An 18,818-nucleotide genomic window follows, 5' to 3' on the forward strand; every position below is an offset into this window, starting at 1 on the left:
ACCATGTAGATGTCAAAGAGCATACAGAGTTGCATAAGGCAAAATAAGAAATCTTATGTCAGATGCCAGAAGTTCAATACTATAGAAACCCAGCCTATCCAATCTTTCCTCATAGCTAAAATTCTCCATTCCTGGCAACATCTTCGTAAATCTCCTCTGTACCCTATCTCATGCGATCACATCCTTCCTATAATGACATTTCCCTAATTTAAAACTTTTACTCTTTGCCCTTTTCTATAACTATGTATCTAACTGAAGTATGATCACTACCACTAAAATTCTCTCCCACTGATGCCCCTTCAGTTTTGTTCCCTAAACCTAAGCCCAGAACTGCCCTTGTACTTGTTGGGCTTGCTACATGTGGCTTAATAAGTTCTCCTAAATGCATTTTAAGAATTCTGCACCCTCAGTATCTTTTACGCTAATTTTATCCCAGTTAATAATAAGATAGTTGAAATCCCCTACTATTACTGCCCTTTTGTTTCTGCACTTTGCAGCAATTTGCCTACATATTTGCACTTCTGTCTCCCTCTGACTGTTTAGAAGTCTATAGTACACTCCCAGCAGTGTGATTGCCCTTTTCTTGTTTCTCATATAGCTTGATTTGATGCTCATCCGAGCATATCATCCCTCCTCACAACTGTGATTGTTTCTTTAACCAATATTGTGACCCCTCTTTTTGTTTATTCCCTTCTTTATCCCATCTGAAAACCCTCTAACCAGGAACGTTGAGCTGCCATTTGCCCTTCTTTCAGTAATGGCTATGGTATCACACTTCAAAGTGTTTAACTGTGCCCTCAGCTCACTACCTTATTCATTAGACCCCTTGCATTGAAGTATATACCATTGATCCCTGAACAACTCATTTGTTGTCTATTTTCTAGTATTTACTTCCTTGACCTTCCATTCTCATTTATCAATTTTCTGCCTTCTAATTTCAGTTTTGCTTGTTTTCCGTCTGAATCCACTCATGTTCCCAACCCCTGCCAAGCTAGTTTAAATTCTCTTCAGCAGCACTAGCAAACCTCCCTGCCAAGATATTGGTCCCAGCCCTGTTGAGGTGCAACACATCCAACTTGTATGGGCCCCACCTTGCCCAAAACTAGTCCCAATGCCCCAGGAATCTAAAGCCCTCTGGAGATTATTACCTTTGAGGTCCTTTTTAATTTCTTTCCTAACTCCCTGAAATCTGCCTGTAGGACCTTATCCCTTTTTCTACCTATGTCATTAGTACCAATATGGCTGTTTACTTTCTCTTTCCCCCCCACCCCCCCCCCCCCCCCCCATACCAATGCTTCACAGCTGCTCAGTAACATCCTTGACCCGGCACCAAGGAGGCAACATCGTGCAATCACATCTGTGACCACAGAAACACCTGACTGTCACCCAAATTATTGAATCTCCCATCACTATTGCATTCCTGACCTTCATTCTCTCCCACTGTACAACTGAGCCACTCATGGTGCTGTGGCCTTGGTTCTACCTGTATTCCCCAAAGAAACCATCACTCCCACCAACATTCAGAACTGAATACCTGTTGGAGAGCGAGATGCACTCAAGGGACCCCTGCACTAACTGCCTGGTCCTGCATGACCGGCAGTTGCCCATTCTTTTTTTGCTTGCACACTCTTAAACTGTGCATGACCACCTCTAGAAATGTGCTATCCATGTAGCTCGCAGATGCACAACAGAGATGCCAGCTGCTGCTCAAGCTCCAAAATCTGGAGCTTGAGCTCCTCTAGCTGATGACATTTCCTGCATGTGTGGTATTCCAGGAGAAGTTTCCTGAAGTCCCCACATGGAACAGTACGTGCATTCCACAAGACTGAGCTGCCCTGCCATCTCTCTATTTAATAGACTAACAACTCTTAATAGACACAAACTAAAGATTTGTTTAAAAAAAAACACCCACCTGCTGCTCACCAGTCAGCATCTTCCCTTGTGCTGGCGTCACTTCAGTTTTTTTTTTGCCTCAATCCTGACACTCGTGGTCACTCCAGGCTGCAGCCGCTCTGGTGCTCTGCCCCCGAATTCCTTCAGGTCTGCGCTTTCCTTATCTCTGGGCTGTCCACTTGAGGCCTGCTCCCATGGCCTTGCGTTTTATCCTCTCTGGCTGCTCTGCTACTCCATCCCTGGAACACCTTCAGGTCTGTGCTCCTTGTCTCTGGGCTCTGCTGTCCTGTGACATCACTCTGTAATTTTGTTTTTGCTCTCTTTGCCACTGCTTTTATCCCTGCCTCTCACCTCTGGTCCTGCTGTCGCCGTTGCTCTTAGGCCCTGTGTTGTTGCTGCTTTGATCCCTGTCTCTTGTCTCTGATCTCGCTCTCATGGCTGTTCTCAGGTTTTAGGTTGCTGCTGTTTTTAACCCAACACCTTGCCTCTGGTCTCCCTGTGAACACTGTTTTGCTAGTTTCTCTAAATTAATTTTTCTACTAAAACTATGTACCTGCTTAAATTTGACTGCACTTAATATTGAAACGCTCCAGCATCAGCTTTGACAACGAAACTTCAATTCTGTTTAATCATCTGTTATTTTTTCATAGGACCCATATTTTAGGATGACCAGGGATGTTGCTCCAAGGATTGGCTATCCGAAACCAGCATTGTTACATTCAGTCTTCTTCCCTGCTCTGCAAGGAGCACAGACAAAGATGAGTGCCAGTGACTCAAGTTCTTCCATCTTCCTCACAGATACCCCAAAACAGATCAAAACAAAGGTAATGTTCACCATATATTAGAGTGTATAAGATGGAAATTTATTTTCTTATTTGGTGGTCAAAATAAAGGGTTCATCTTACATGTAAGTAATTTTTAGTCCAAGTTTATTTTGTAGCACAATTCTTTGGAGAAATGTGTCGGCAATAGCAGCTTTTTTCATATGAACTATTACCAGTGAAAGAACAATATTAAAAAAACTTATATGCACAACATTAAGGTAGTTAACTTAATTGTAATTATTTTTCCTCAGATCAACAAGCATGCTTTTTCAGGTGGTAAGGATACTATTGAAGAACACCAACAGTTTGGTGGGAATTGTGAAGTGGACGTATCTTACATGTACTTGACCTTTTTCCTAGAAGATGATGAGAAACTGGACAAAATAAAACAGGTCAGTGCAGTTTATTTCACTTAAACTTTTTTAGCATTTATTCCTATACGCCCCCTAAAATGCCACCTGCACGCTAACTTACTCTGTCCTGGTCGACATTAAAATGCAGAGCCTCACAGTTAATAACCCCTGGATTATTATTTGCACCAGGCGCAAGTTGGCATAGGGATAAACAGATTAGAAGGTTAAATACGTGGCTGGAAGAGTGGTGTGGGAGATGGGGGGTTTCGATTCATGGGAAACTGGCGTAAGTACTGGGGAAAAGGAGAGAGTTGTTCCATTGGGGTGGTCTCCACTTAAACTTCAGGGCCAGTGTCCTGACGAATCGAATAACGAGTGGTAAATAGGACTTTAATGAATTGGGGGGTGGAAGGATTCAGGAAAGGGTAAACTCAAAAGCAGCAAAATGAATGTCAAGGCTGGAGAGCAAAGTAACAATTTGGGTAAAAATAAGCAGAGTGGTCAAGAAGGGACAGAGAGTTTAACAAAGGTGTTAGGCCATTAGTGACTAAGTTGACATCAAGGAAAAATAGAAATAAATTTCAAATCAAAGGCAATATATCTGAATATGCAAAGCATTCACAACAAAATAGATAAATTAATAGCACAGACAGAAATAAATAGTTTTGATCTAATAGCCATTTCGGACGTGTGGTTGCAGAGTGACCAAGGTTGGGAACTAAAAATTCCAGGATACGTGACTTACATAAAAGGTAGGCAAAATAGAAACAGGAGGGGGATGGTAATCCTGATAAAGGATGGAATGAAGACAGTAGAGAGCAAAAACATCTTAGCTCGGAAAATCAAGATTTAGAATCAGTTTGGGTGGAGCTAAGAAGCATCAAGGGGCAGAAAACATTGGTGGGAGTAGTGTATAAGCCCCCTAATAGTAGTTGTGACAGTAGATTATAAATCAGGAGATTTATCTTCAATCTTCAAATAGACTTGGAAAACCAAATTTACAGTAATAGTATGGAGGGCGAGTTCATAGAAAACGATCTTGAATGCATTCCAAGTTGGTATGTTGCAGAATCAACTAGGAAACAATCTGTCTTAGATCTAGTATTGTGCAATAAGGTAGGGTTAATTAATAACCCTTATAGTAAAGGAGTCTCTTGGGAAGTGTGATCATATGGTAGAATTTTATATTGAGTTTGAGATTTATTTAAGTCCAAAACTAGGATCCTGTATTTGAACAAAACAAACTATGCAGGTATTAGTGGGCGCGGGGGGGGGCGAGTTGGCAAAGGTAGACGGGGATTACATTAAAAGATACGATAGATAAGCAATAGCAAACATTTAAAGAAATATTTCATATTTCACAACAAATATGCATTCCCTAAGGAATAAAAACCCCATGGGAAAAGTGGTCCAACTGTGGCTAACAATGTGGATTAAAGGAAACAGCTTATAATGTTGCCAAAAAGAGTAATAAACATGAGGATTTTGAATTCAGCGAAGAATGACCAAGAAATTGATAGAGAAAATAGAATATGAGAATGAACTAGCAAGAGGTAGAAGAACAGATTGTAAAAGCTTCTACGGGTATGTAAAAAGTAAGAGATTAGTGAAAATAAATATGGGCCTATTAGAGGTAGAGGAGGGAGGAATTATAGTGGGGAATAAGGAAATGGCAGAGACATTAAACAAATACTTTGCATCTGTCTTCATGATAGAAGACACAAAAATCTTTTTTGGAATGATGGGGAGCCAAGGATCTAGTGAGAATGATCAACTTTACTCGTAATAATTTCTTTAAGAATAGTTCTGAAGAAATTAATGGGACTAAACACAGACAGGACCCCAGGATCGGATAGCCTACATCTTAGGGTTTTACAGTGGATGCATGATCTTCGAGAATTCCCTAGATTTTAGAATCTTATTTGCAGATTGGAAGTGAGCAAACATAACCCAGCTATTCAAGAAGGAGGGAGAGAGAATTCGGAGAATTATAGACCAGTTAGCCTGACAGTAGTAGGGAAAATGCTAACATTTATTATTGGGGATGTGATAACATGGCTCTTAGAAAGTCATAATATGATTTGCGCAATTCAGCACAGATTTATGAAAGGGAAATAGTGTTTGACAAAAGTTTTTTGACATAAACTAGCAGGGGGAATCAGTGGATGTAGTGTATTTGGAATTTCAAACAGCATTCGTTAAGATATCGCACAAGAGCTTATTACACAAAATTAGGCTTCATGGGATAGGGGATAATATATTAGTATAAATTGAGGATTGGTTAACAGACAGAAAACAGTGAGTAGGAAAAAACAGGTCAGTTTCAGGTTGCCAGGCTGTAACTAGTTGGGTACCACAAGGCTCAGTGCTTGGGTCTCAGCTATTTACAATCTATATTAGTGACTTGGATGAAGGGACTGAGTGTAATACATCTTAGTTTGACACTACAAAACAAGGTAGGAAAGTAAGCTGTGTTGTGTAGCACTATGACCATGCTAAATGGAATAGATTCAGAGCAGATCTAGCAGCTCAAAATTAGGCATCCATGAGGTGCTGTGGGCCATCAGCAGCAGCAGAATTGCATTCAACCACAATCTGTAACCTCATGGCCCGGCATAACCCTCACTCTGCCATTACCGTCAAGTCAGGGGATCAACCCTGGTTCAATGAAGAATGCAGGAGGGTTTGCCAGGCATACCTAAAAATGAGGTGCCAACGTGGTGAAACTACAATACAGGACTACTTGCGTGCTAAACAGTGGAAGTAGCATACAATAGACAGAGCCAAGTGATCCCACAGCCAAAGATCAGATCAAAGCCCTGCAGTCCTGCCACAGCCAGTCGTGAATGGTGGTGGGCAATTAAACAACTAACTGGAGGAGGAGGCTCCACAAAGATCCCTATCCTTAATGATGGCGTGTCAGTGCAAAAGACAAGGCTGAAGCATTTGCAATGACCTTCAGCCAGAAGTGCCGAGTGGCTGATCCATCTCGGCCTCCTGCTGAGATCCCCAGCATCAGAGATGCCAGTCTTTAGCCAATTCGATTCACTCCACGTGATAGCAAGCAACGGCTGAAGGCACCAGATGCTGCAAAGGCTATGGGCCCTGACAACATCCCGTCAGTAATACTGAAAACTTGTGCTCCAGAACTATCCTCTAGCCAAGATGTTCTAGTACAGCTATAGCACTAGCACACTAGCATCTACCTGACAATGTAGATGCTCATTTGTTGAGTATATTCAAGACAGATCGATACATTGTTGGATACCATGGAATATGGGGATGGTGAAGAAAGGTGGAGTTGAGGTAGAAGATCAGCCATGATCTTGTTGAATGGTGGCACAGGCTCAAAGGGCAGAATGGCCTATTCCTACTCCTGTTTCTTATGTTCTTATGACCTAAATACAGCATTAAGAATTAATGCTCAGTGCATCCAACAAATACGGTGCAGCCATCAACAACGCCAATACACTGTTCAATTATATTACTAACACAGTAAAAGTTAGAGGAGATCATGATATGTCATGTTCAGACCACTACTTGAATACTGCTTTCATTTCTGATCATTCAACCGCAGAGAAGAGCCGTATGGCTTATACCTTGCTTCAGCAGTCTGATAGATGCAGAAATTTGGACTTTTCATTTTGGAAAGAAGTATTGGAGAAGTGATTTTGTAGAGGTATTGGAGGTGAAAATCTTGGATTTAATTAAGAAACAATTGGATGCTGCAAGGGAAAGACTATAAGATCTTTCTAGATGGATGAATTAAAATGGGCTGAATGGCCTTCCTCAACCATAATTACTTTAGTAATTTTAATACATATTAGTTACATCTAAGAATTCTTTTTATTTAGGATTATTCAAGTGGAAAACTTCTTACAGGAGAGCTGAAGAAGATTCTTATTGAAACTCTGCAGCCGATCATAGCAGCACACCAAGTACAACGCAATCATGTGACTGATGAAATGGTGAAACAGTTTACGACTCCTCGAAAACTGGCATTTGATTTTTAATGACTTGTTTGGGAATTCATAATGCTCTATATAGAGAATCAAGTCCATTTTCATTCAATAGAATCTTAATATTATGCTGAAGTTATGTGTAACATTATTATGGATGAATTAGAATATATTAATAAATGTCACTAAATTAAAACCAGTAATTTTCAGAGCAATAGTGATGTATGTTTTAATCACTTCTGTTGTAGATGAAAGATTTTTTTTTACCCTATCACAATTTCATACATGCTCATTTAATAGTTTTCATTGAGTCTTTCAGATTTAAAAGATTACAATTTGGCACCCAAGTTACAGTTCAAGAAAAATGCCTGGAATCAGGCTTTTCCTACAGTAACATTACAGTTATCTTGTTTAATGGCTTTTTTAAAAAAAAAATCAAGGTCACAAATTCCCAGCTTGAAAATATTTGGTATTCTACAAAGTGTTCATATTCATACCTTTAGAAATGTTTGTTGCATTTGTACAACAAGTATGTACATCCTCAGTCTCTGTAGTCTGTTTTATAATAAGGCACCATTGCTTTTCTTCTAACCCATTTAACAAAAATGTTACCTTAGATAATTACAATTCCATCCCTCAATAGGCATCTAATCCACACTGTCTCTGTATTACTGCACATCAGAGAAGCTCAAGTTGTGTAGGGAAAGAAAATTTTCAGCCCCTGGGAATCAGTTAAATTCTTATAGAATGGGAAAAATTGCAAGGAGATAGGGAAAGAGCAGGGGAGTGGGACTAACTGGATTGCTCATTGAAGGAACTGGCACAAACTTGATGTGCAGAATGGCTTCCTCTGTGCTATACTATTCTATGATTCTATTTTTTTTAAACAGTTTCCTTGTATAGGAGAAATTGATCAAATTTGCTGTTTATGTGTAGGGGTTCATAGATGGTGCTTGTTATTAGCTTACTTTGAACCATCTTTTAAAACAAAGTCTGAGGGGCGTTCAAGTTGTCTTCTATTAATTCTCAGGATATGGGTGACACTAGCAAGACCAACATTTAATCCTGAGCTCATGTTGCCCTTGAGAAGGTGGTGGTGAAGCACCTTCTTGAACTGCTGCATTTCGTCTGGTAAAGGTGCTCCCACAGTGCTGTTGGGTAGGGAGGTGCAGGATTTTTTGATCCAGTGACAATGGAAGAATGCGATATATATCCAAGTCAGGATAGTGTGTGACTGGAGGGGATCTTGAATGCGATGGTGTTCCTATGCACTGCTGCCCTTATCTTTCTAGGTTTTGGTAGTCGTGGGTTTGGGAAGTGCTGTTGAAGAAGCCTTGGATATAGTACACACTGCAGCCATGGTGGGCTGGTGGTAAACAGAGTAGAGGTTTAAATTAGTAAATGTGAGGCTGATCAAGTGAACTGTATCACGCTCACAAAAAGAACCATTATGAACTAAAGTGAACTGGAGCAATTATGAACTGTAAAAATGACCTGGTGAATTAAACTCCAAAACATGGACACATTTTGCTGCAGACAAGATGGAGTAAGAGGTCAGGTGACCCCTCCTATACTGCAAATATACATAATGACTGTTGGAGACCAAACTGATCACTTCCGGACTAGTTCTGGGGAAGGCACATTAAAATGTTAAATAGGCTATTCAATGCTAAATTATTCTTGCCTTCAAGAATTGGAATGACAAAGACCTTTACAGACAGAGCGACTCCAGATGCGAAGCCAAGATAATAGGTGGGAAATAACACCATTTTATCAAGATAAACCACATCCCAACCCCATTGTGTAACAATGGCCCCACGTTCAAAGATGAATGGATATACCAGGGGAGAGCATCTATGGTCACCTGACCAACACCCAGCTTGACAGAGGGAGAAAGCCAGCAAGGCAGCTGAGACATCTTTCCAGCCAAGACTAGGACCTTGCTGGTGCATCTTTAAACTACCAAGGCAGAGACTCCAAAGGTGGCCTTGAAGATTCCCCATCTGCGTAACTTCAACAAGATTGTCCACAGACTTTGAGTCTTAAACAAAGGAGTCTGCGATACTTCAATGAGCCAAGAGAAGGAACATCAGGCCTGTAGCACTGTTAAATTCCTCCAGAAAAAACCAAGAAGGTTTCAAAGTGGTCTTTTAGCAACAATTGGACTTAAATGCATCTATCCTCTAATCTCTGTTTCTTGTGTGTGTGCCTGAGTGAGTGGGTGAGGTTGTGAACATTTTTGGGAATTGTTTAATAACTATTTATCTTTTTAAACCTAAAAGAAAACCTGCCATTTGTTTATTTGACCCTTAAAACACTCAGGGACTAAAACTTTTTTTTTAAACTATCTGCAGTCAGTTGAGAGGTGAAAAGTGGAAATCACCCACACCGTTTCCCACCTTTCCGTAACAGCTGTTTTTGCCTGGCTGATGTTGAGTTTTTGAGTGTTGTTTAAGCTGCAGCCATCCAGGCAAGTTCTGAGTATTCCATTAGGTTCTTGACTTGTGCCTTATAGGTGGTGGAAGGGCTTGGGTTTTGGGGGAGATCAGGAGGTGAGACAGTCACCACTGAATACCCAGCCATGGACCTGCTCTAGTAACCACAACATTTATATGGCTGCTCCAGTTCAGTTTCTGGTCAATGGTAACGCCGCGGGTTGTTGATGGTTGAGGATTTGGCAACAGTAATATCATTGTATGTCAAGGAGAGGTAGTTAGACTCTGTTGTTGGAGATGGTCATTGCCAGGCCCTTGTTTGGCATGACTGTTACTGCCACTAATCAGCCTAGTCCTGGTCCTGCTGCATCTGGACACGGACTGCTTTATTATGTGAGGAATTGTGAATGGAGCTGAACACTGCAATCATCAGTGAACAGCCCCACATCTGACCTTCTGAAGCAGCTGAAGACAGTTGGGCCTAGGATGTTGCCCTGGGGAACTCCTGGAGTGATGTCCTGGGGTTGAGGTGATTAGTCTTCAACAACAGCAGCAGCCATCTTTCTTTGTATAATATATGACTCCAGTCTGTAGACAGTGTTTCCCCCACCCTCCCACACAATCTCCAATAACATCTACAGGAACAAATAGAACACTGAGAAATATGCAACTTGTACTTGCTAAAGGCATCATGGACTGTGTTGTGTACACAGGTCTGTTACTAATATCACGTTATTTGGCTACATCCACTATAGTACAGTTAGTACCGTCACAAAGTATGGTGATGCCATTTACCATTATTATTGATATAAATTGCTAGGATGCGTCTAAGCATAGTAGTAAATTTAATTGTACATATTAATATTTTCTGCATTTTGATTAACTGGATATGATGTGATGTTCAAGATAGCCATATGAACTCAGCAAGATTATGTTCATTATTCAGGTAGCATGGCCATCATCTTATGTGAAGTTGGCCCTTTGATTACGAACCTAAAAGCTTTTTATGGTTATCGATCTGGTTGTAGTATCAGGCAGTTCCGCCGCCGCCTTCAATGTTAGGTTTCATCTCTGTGGTATGTATGCAGTGAATCATTATAGCCGTAACCTTTATCTTACTAAGTTGTATTGTATTTTCTTTGATTGCTATGTTGTACATGCACTCTGCTTAGAAGCTTATGTGCTTGAATTATATTTTGGAATACACTTTCTCTACTAATTTAATCTAAAACCCTTCTGAAACATTCTAACATTGTTAAACAATTGACCCCCTTTCAAAACTACACAATTTTCAAAAACCTGTTCGGTGAACAACATCTGATCACAAACTACTATAGAGAATCACACTTCAGGTGACCTGATTGATCATCCTGACAAATTCAGCTACTTGGATTACTTTCACAGATGCATTTTGGAAACTTTGATTGTGAGATTTTATTTAAATTTGAAAAACCTTTACTCCCAATTCATTCAATCCTTACTTCGCCTAATGTATATCAGCAGGAAGGAAGATAAATTAACTGTTAATTATATTCTCTCAAGGTTTATTGTTATTGTGCTATCAGACCGAGAACCATGGAACATAAATCTGTCCTTGTTTGATAGTTGGTCCCAAGCTCATCGTGGTATATGGACAGTAATGAATGGCTTTACCAATGTGTACTTTGTAGAATTTTGAACCATTTTTGAGGGACGGGTTGTTTCATGTGTTTATTAGAGTTACAACATGTGACTAAACAGGGAGGCAAGTTGACTATCAGGTTTTATTTTCTTTTTGTGCACCATTCCTGGTTGCTGCCCTACTCTCCATAAAGAGTGATTTTTTTTTTCTTTAAAACTGCTGTTGCTTGTTGAGACTTGTAATGAGCTTTTAGAAAAAGATGTAGTAGTTCTCCACTCAGGGAAAAATAAAGCAAACAGGTAAGAATTAGCTCACATGCTGAACTGCGATTAATTGAACAATAGTGCATTTAAGCTCTTTGGCACTGTATTAATTTAGTGTGGATTTTACTGCAATTGTTCCATGAATTGGTGATTTTGTTAGAAAAAAGCTGCTAGGAGTGTAAGCTTCACAAGTGCCTAAGCATTCTTGCCCACCAACTACTATCAAACTCTTAAATATCTGTGTTGTACCCATGGGACACTGTAATCAGCTCAGCAGTAAACTGGGGAAGACCCAATGTGCTGTTCAGCTGCACATTTCATGATTTCTCTCGGATAAATTGAGAAATCTAAGGTTTGAGTATTTGCAGCTGCAAAATCAGAAACAGTGTAAACTACACAATACTTTAAACTTGAATTGTAATTTATTCTATGTTTCTGATATTACATAAAAAAGTAAATACTTTGGTTCTAATGCCATGGGTCTGTAATTCCAATTTAGATTATAGCCACATCATTGAATTGGGATGTACAAAAATCACTGTCCTACTTAATTTCCATAAATTTCTCTGGGTTCCCCTATAGTCTTGGGCTAAACTTGACTAGTTGAGTGACTTGGAAGCCACGTGAGGCACAAAATGAGGTGTACTGTAGCTGAGTCCTGATTGCCCAGGTTTCTGCTTGCAAAGCTGACAAATTCCTGCAGAGAAACCACTCAGCAGACAGAATTAGCACTTCTATTTGTTGCTTTAATGAAAAACGAAACAAGATAAAGACCATTGCTTCTGAAAGTGGAATAGTTTAAAATATGCTTAAAATTGACAAAAATTATTAAACTAGGGACTCAGTATGTACACCATCCCGATTCTAACTATTTAGATTTCAACTTTCTGTAGACGTTGACATAGAATTGCTGCCCCTCAACTTCAATAACTCCTCTTCCGCATCACCCTCATCCCTGAGAGATGGAGCAGAGACCCAATGTACTTCTCTACGGACAGCCCCATCATAGTAAATCAGGATCCAACTATCTCTTTCTCTGAATCAGCCAACACCCAGTGCTGAACAATGGCCAGTAATCACAGCCATGTGAGTAACAAAACAACCCATAGAAGACCAAGGCAGTCTTGAATGGCTCAGCAAGCACACAACCCAAAGCATTGTACCAACAATGGACCACATGAATCTTGGAGCAGAAATGTTAAGATGCCACAAAAACTTTCAGTCCACAATTCAAGTCGTATACAAAGGCCTTAATGTAAATTCGCAGGCAGCGTACTAAGATAGAGACAGGTTCTTTTATTCAAGAGCAGAGAAGTGGACTTATTGATCAATAATTGTTTTCCCCGTGCCTTGTAGATGACCACCTCCAGAGAAGATGAATCACAATACAGGGCAGAGAAGCTGATCACACAATGCATAATCTTTATACCACAAATGAGGACTTACAGAAGTTCTGCACCACCTGCATTCCATTCATGCCTCCACATGTAAGACAGTGACTTTGGGCGGAGACTTATAATGCAACCTCCACCCCACTTAGACAGGCTGCCAGCAAATACAAGGCACCCTCAGGGAAAACTGCCAGAGCAATCTTTAAGATGCCAAGGCCTTGGCCTGGTGGATCTTTAGGAGCCTAGCCCCTCATTGAGAAGGAATTTACATTCTACTCAACTCTGAACAAAACGTACTCCCGAATCAAAGACTTCTATGTAAAATAGAGAAACCTACCTCAAATCAAAAGCTACCTGGTCAGGCATATAACAATCTATAAATAAAAGCAAAATACTGCGGATGTTGGAAATCTGAAATAAAAACAAGAAATGCTGGAACCACTCAGCAGATCTGGCAGCATCTGTGGAAAGAGAAGCAGAGTTAATGTTTCGGGTCAGTGACCCTTCTTCGGAACAATCTATTAACATGCACAAATCTCTCTAACTTGCATTTAGAAATAGGGTGGCCATTCATCCGGTTTTCAGGTGGTATGTCCTCTGTCCGATACCCGAGTTGAACAGGATGCCTTATTCAGTATTCTTATTTTGAAGAGGCCAGTCTTGGGAAGCAGTTAAAATTGAAATTATTGGTCCTGCCTGTGCCTGCGAAAGCTTGGCCACCGTAATGGCCCCGGAAATTTCCTATTAGGCCTAGCTGTGTGAGCATCCTTATGATGCCCTCAGGCTACGTCGCTTACACCGTGATTTACATAGGTGTAGAGCCACACACTGCACACTGCTCTCGAGTAGCTGCCATGAGGAGTCATACAATGACAGCCTGGTTAAAAACTCGCCATGTTTGTCTGTGCCCTGCTCCTATTCAACCTGGATATATCTGTCAATAAAATGGATCCGGTTACTAAGCAGTCTCAACTCTACACACAGTTCCTGATTAAAAGCATCACTTGAATTTTTTTTTTTGCCTGATTTAGCTCTTCTAAGGATCACTATAAGCTGGAAATACAAGTTCTTCCAGTTTAGCTTGCTGTAAGACACTGGGTTCCTTATGTAAGGTATTCTCACTTGTTTGAGCAAAAGGTTCGAATCAATAATTAATTTATTTTAATTTTTGAAAAGTGCGCAAATACATTTGCGCATAGGGATTGACAGGGATGTTCAGTATTCTTGAGGTCTGTCAGTGGCCACCCTAGCCAGATATCACCCTCTACCTGAAGCTGCTGACACCATCCTACATCTTGACATCTTAAAGATTGCTCTGGCAGCTTGCTCTGAGGGGTGCCTTGTGTTTGCGGAGAGCCTAAGTGGTGTAAAGGTTGCAGTTTAAGTCTCCGCCGAAGATCAATGTGTCTTGAATGTGGTTGCTGTGGTTCACATCAGTGTCCACCAGCTCCCACCTGCTAGAGCTGGCACTAAGGAAGATGGTTGTGTTTATTAGATACTTACCTGGCAGGGGAGAGGCCGTGATCAGTGGCCTTTGATCCTATTCCAGGTAGGTTTTGAGTAAAATGGCTGTAACCAATTCTAGAGCTACAAGCCAGGGAGTGCATAACATTGTTCGGGTGGTAGTGAAGGAGGTGCACCTGTTGACCGTATCTTCTTCTTTAAGAAAATCCTTATCGATAGCTGTGGATTCCAGGCTACAGCCATCTTCTGCTTGCAGGACTTCGCCAGCAGTGGATATTTCAACATGACGTTCAAGAATTTGGCGGGATGCATCAAGGAGAGGGGAAACCAGGCGCTGCTGTCGATCCTCACAGTGGAGCCACTCTTCACGCTGCTGTTGCAACTCAGCTGGGTGGTGCAATCCACCTCTACAACCCCCACGTTCCTGTCACAGATATACTCACCTTCCTTGACAGGTACGTCGAGGTGGCCAGGAGCAGCACTGATGTCCAGGACCCGTTTGGGATATGGACCAGCAAGAGGCAGGTCAAGGTCATCTTGAAGGTCAATGCCAACGGAGCCATCATCCATCTGTCCTCCAGCTTCGCCGTCGGGGGACGTCGAGGCTTCTTAGTCCATGCAGGACAGCCCAGAGTTTGACGTACCTGTGGCAGATCTGGTTATGTGGTGGCCAACTGCAGCACAGTCGTCTGTAAGAAGGAAGGCCATCAGACCAAGGATTGTAAACAGAGTAAGTGCTGCAACCTATGTGCTGGGGCAGGCCACCTCTACAAGACCTGCCCCAAACGCTGCCTCAGTTATACACAGCGACAAGGTCCAAGGAAAGGCTGGGAGAAGAAATGGTGAGCGCGACTGGTGTTGGGAAGGAGACCAGCAATCCTCCCCACAGAGCGGAAAGCCCATCTGAGAAGGAGAAAAAAGGAGAGGCAGCTGCAACCAGCGACCGAACATCTACCCCGTGCCTGGAAACTCCTCTACAAATAGAATCAATGGAGGAGGAGGCAGCAGATGGACAAACTGGTCAGTGGCAAGTGGTAAAAAGGCAAACCACAAAAAAGAAGCCTCCAAAAAAGGAACACACACCTAAACCAATGGCAAGAGGGGGCTACCGTCTGTGACAGACTACGGCAGCTTCTCTTCATTGGACGAGGAAAGGCTGGAAAGACGGCACCTGCAAAAGAAGCGGCAGAACTCAAAGGAGCTGGAAGAGAAAGCCCCCCAGCTCCGGGGCATTGGAAGTTTTGACGGGCCCAGCATGCCCCAACCCCAAAGGGCCAAACCCAGTGCACCCCAACTCCGGGAGACCAAGAGCAGCGAAGCCACTGGCGTGCTCTAGCTTCAGGAAGCCAGGAGCAGTGATGTCTTTGAGGAGGAACAGAGGGGAAAGACACCATCAGCAGAGGACAGCCCAAGCCTTGCTGCCTACAAGAGCCCCCCCGATGTCACCCCAGTGGAACAAACCCCCCATGAGTAACCAGGAGGGGTTTCTGAGCCCAACGAATGTGAAGTAGCTTGTGTACACTATGGTTATGCAGGAACATACCCAGGGACTGGGACTTGCTGGGACACCTGGTGTGGTAAGCAACACCCAACTTTAAAATGAGTATAAAGATTGCTTCAATTAATGTGCGTAGCGTTAAATCCACTACACGATGTGTTTTGACCCTGGACTACCTCGCCAAAGTCAAAGCCGACCTGCTGTTTCTGCAGGAGTGTGGAATTCCGCACCTCAGCACCTACAGGCAATGGTTGCAATAGTGGTCCCACAGGCCATCGATCTGGTCAGGGGGAAATGATTCCTGTTTCTCCAGCCTGGATATTCTGCAGCGGGGAGGCAACTTCACCACCTCCGAAGTTAAGGAAGTGATGGGCGGTCGCCTCCTCGTAGCAGATATAATGTACAACAATGCTCTGCCCCGGTTCAATGCAGCGAGCGCCTGACCTTCCTCCAGCAGCTTCCTATGCTGCTGGCAACATCCAGGCCAGTCATTCTTGGCGGTGACTTCAACTGCATCGTTAATGCAGCTGGACGATCCAGCAGTGACAACAGCAAACTGGAGGCCACGTCCAAATTCCTAATGGAAACAGTAAAAGATGCCAAGCTGCGCAATGTCTTCAGCAAACCTGCAGACGGAGTGCTTGCGTAGATATACCTGGTCAAGACTGGACGGGTCTGCTTGTCCCAGGATTGACTTCCTGTTTGTGTCCCATGCTTTCACAGTCAGATCCACCGACGTCAAGCTGGTGTTCTTCTCTGACCACTGCCTCTTACTGGCTGACTGTCACTTACAGGACGACCAGTGGGTTGGCAGGGGACATGGAATCTGAATGTTACACTGCTAACCCCAGAGAACATTGAGGATCTCAAAAGGGATTACAAAGGTTGGAGAACCGTGAAACCCCTCTTTGAGTCTCCGGTGCACTGGTGGGAAGCAATCAAGGAGAACATCAGGAGGTTCTTTATCCTCAAAGGTGTTCAGAGGGCGAGAGAGAGACAGAGGGAAATGTCCCAACTCCAGAAAGGATTGCAAAGTCTGCTCCAGCTGCAGTTGATGGGGGTCGAAGTCGAGGAGGATCTCCAAGAGATGAATAGCCAGCAGGCCTCGCTCTTTGCCACGGAGGCCTCCACGATCATCTTCTGGTCCAGAGTCCACTCCGTTGAGCAGGATGAGACATGCTCGTGTTTCTTCTTCCAAAAGGTACACAGAGCGAGCTCTGTGATCAGCAGCCTGAAGGAAGAGAATGGCTCTATACTGTCTTTGCAGTCTGACATACTAAGGATTAGCAAATCTTTGGCCCACAGACAGCAAGGCCTCCCAGTCCTTCCTGTCATCTATCACGGAGGTCTTAGATGATGACAGCATGCAGGAGAGTCTGGACAAAACCGCTAACTCTGGATGAGTTGACAAAGGCAGTCAGGCCCTTCGAGACAAGTAAAACTCCCGGAAGCGACAGCTTACCGGTTGAGTTGTATTCGGCTCTGTGGGACTGGATCAGCCCAGACCTGCTGGAAGTATATGAGAGTATGCTTCTGGCCAGCAGCATGTCAGAATCCATGAGGAAAGGCATCATCACCCTCATCTACAAGCGGAAGGGGGAGAGAGTGGAAATCAGAAATTGGCGTCCCATCTCATTGCTTAATGTAGACTACAAGATTCTGTCTAAAGTCATCGCCAGTTGGGTCAAGTCTGCTCTGGAGTTGGTGATTCACCCTAACCAGACCTGTACTGTACCTGACAGGAAGATCTCTGATAGTCTCGCGCTACGATCGCCTATGTACTGTACAGGGGGGTGGACACCTGCCTCATCAGCTTGCACCAGGAGAAGGCTTTTGGCAGGATATCGCACACATACATGATGGACGTGCTCTCCTAAATGGGGTTTGGGGAGGGAATCCGCAATTGGATCAAAATGCCCTACACAAACATCAGTAGTGCAGTCTCAATCAATGGGTGGGAATCAGAAAGTTTCTTGATCAAATCTGGAGCCAGACAGGGCAGTCTTCTCTCCCCGTCTTGTTTGTTTGCTATGTCAAACCTTTTGCTGAGTCCATTAGGAAGGCATAAGAGGAGTGGCAATCCCAGGCAGTGGAGGCACTCAGGTCAAAGCCTCCCTGTACATGGACGATGTCGCCATCTTCTGCTCGGGTCCGCTGTCCGGTCGCAGACTGATAAGCATCTGCAACCAGTTCGAACTGGCCTCATGAGCCAAAGTAAATCGCGGCAAGAGTGAGGTCATGTTCTTGGGGAACTGGGTCAACCGATCCTTTGTCCCCTTCACCGTCAGGTCAGACTACCTGAAGGTGCTGGGAATATGGTTCGGAAGGGCCGGGGCATGCGCCAAAAGCTGGAAGGAGCGAGCAGCCATGGTACACCATAAATTGAGCATGTGGGAGCAGCATTCTCTCTCCATTGTGGGTAAGAACCTGGTCATCAGGTGCAAAGCACTCAAGTTGTTCCTGTATGTGGCGAAGCTCTGGCCCATACCCCACTCCTGCGCCTTGGCGGTCACCCGAGCCATTTTCCGTTTTATCTGGAGATCCTGGAGGGACACGATGTTCAAACCTCTGGATAAAGGCGGAAACAAACTACCCAACGTCGTCCTTATCCTGATGACCACCTTCGTGTGCAGCTGCATCAAGCTGTGCATAGAGCCCCAGTATGCAAACACCAAGTGTCACTAGGTGCTGAGATTCTATCAGTCCCCGGTGTTGCGAAGGATGGGTCTGGTCACATTGCTGCAAAACGCTCCATCTAGTTGGACCATGCCATAGCACCTATCCTTCATGAAAAAGTTTGTACAGACCACCAATCCATTAGGCAGTGGTCTGCACGGAATGTCCTCAAGGCCCTACGGGAAAAGGAGATGGTGGATCGTGTCAGATGGTTCCCTGAGCAGACTGCCAAAGTCATTTGGCAGAATGCCTCATCACCAGAAATTTCAAACAAGCACCATGACATAGCTTGGCTGGTGGTGAGAAGTGCCCTCCCCGTCAGATCCTTCCTGCGTGCCCAGAATCTCACCACCTCAGCACGCTGCCCTTGAAGTGACTGTGGTGGGGAAGAGACTGTTACCCATCTCCTTCTGGAATGTGCCTTTGCAAAGCAGGTGTGGA

At 43.3% G+C, this 18,818-nt stretch overlaps 1 protein-coding gene across 5 annotated transcripts in view; it reads left to right on the forward strand.

Annotated features, from left to right (window-relative positions):
- Positions 1 to 7,232, forward strand: part of LOC137373712 (tryptophan--tRNA ligase, cytoplasmic) — a 29,358-nt gene extending 22,126 nt beyond the window's left edge. For all 5 annotated transcript variants that reach the window (XM_068038937.1, XM_068038935.1, XM_068038938.1 and 2 more), the window contains exons 9-11: positions 2,544 to 2,717; positions 2,969 to 3,109; positions 6,925 to 7,232. In XM_068038937.1, coding sequence (XP_067895038.1) covers positions 2,544 to 2,717; positions 2,969 to 3,109; positions 6,925 to 7,083 — 474 coding nt within the window. In that variant the 3' untranslated portion in view covers positions 7,084 to 7,232. The remainder of the gene's footprint in view (positions 1 to 2,543; positions 2,718 to 2,968; positions 3,110 to 6,924) is intronic.
- Positions 7,233 to 18,818: the final 11,586 nt, after the last annotated feature.

Source organism: Heterodontus francisci, chromosome 9 (assembly GCF_036365525.1).
Source record: "Heterodontus francisci isolate sHetFra1 chromosome 9, sHetFra1.hap1, whole genome shotgun sequence".
Lineage (NCBI taxonomy): Eukaryota > Metazoa > Chordata > Chondrichthyes > Heterodontiformes > Heterodontidae > Heterodontus > Heterodontus francisci.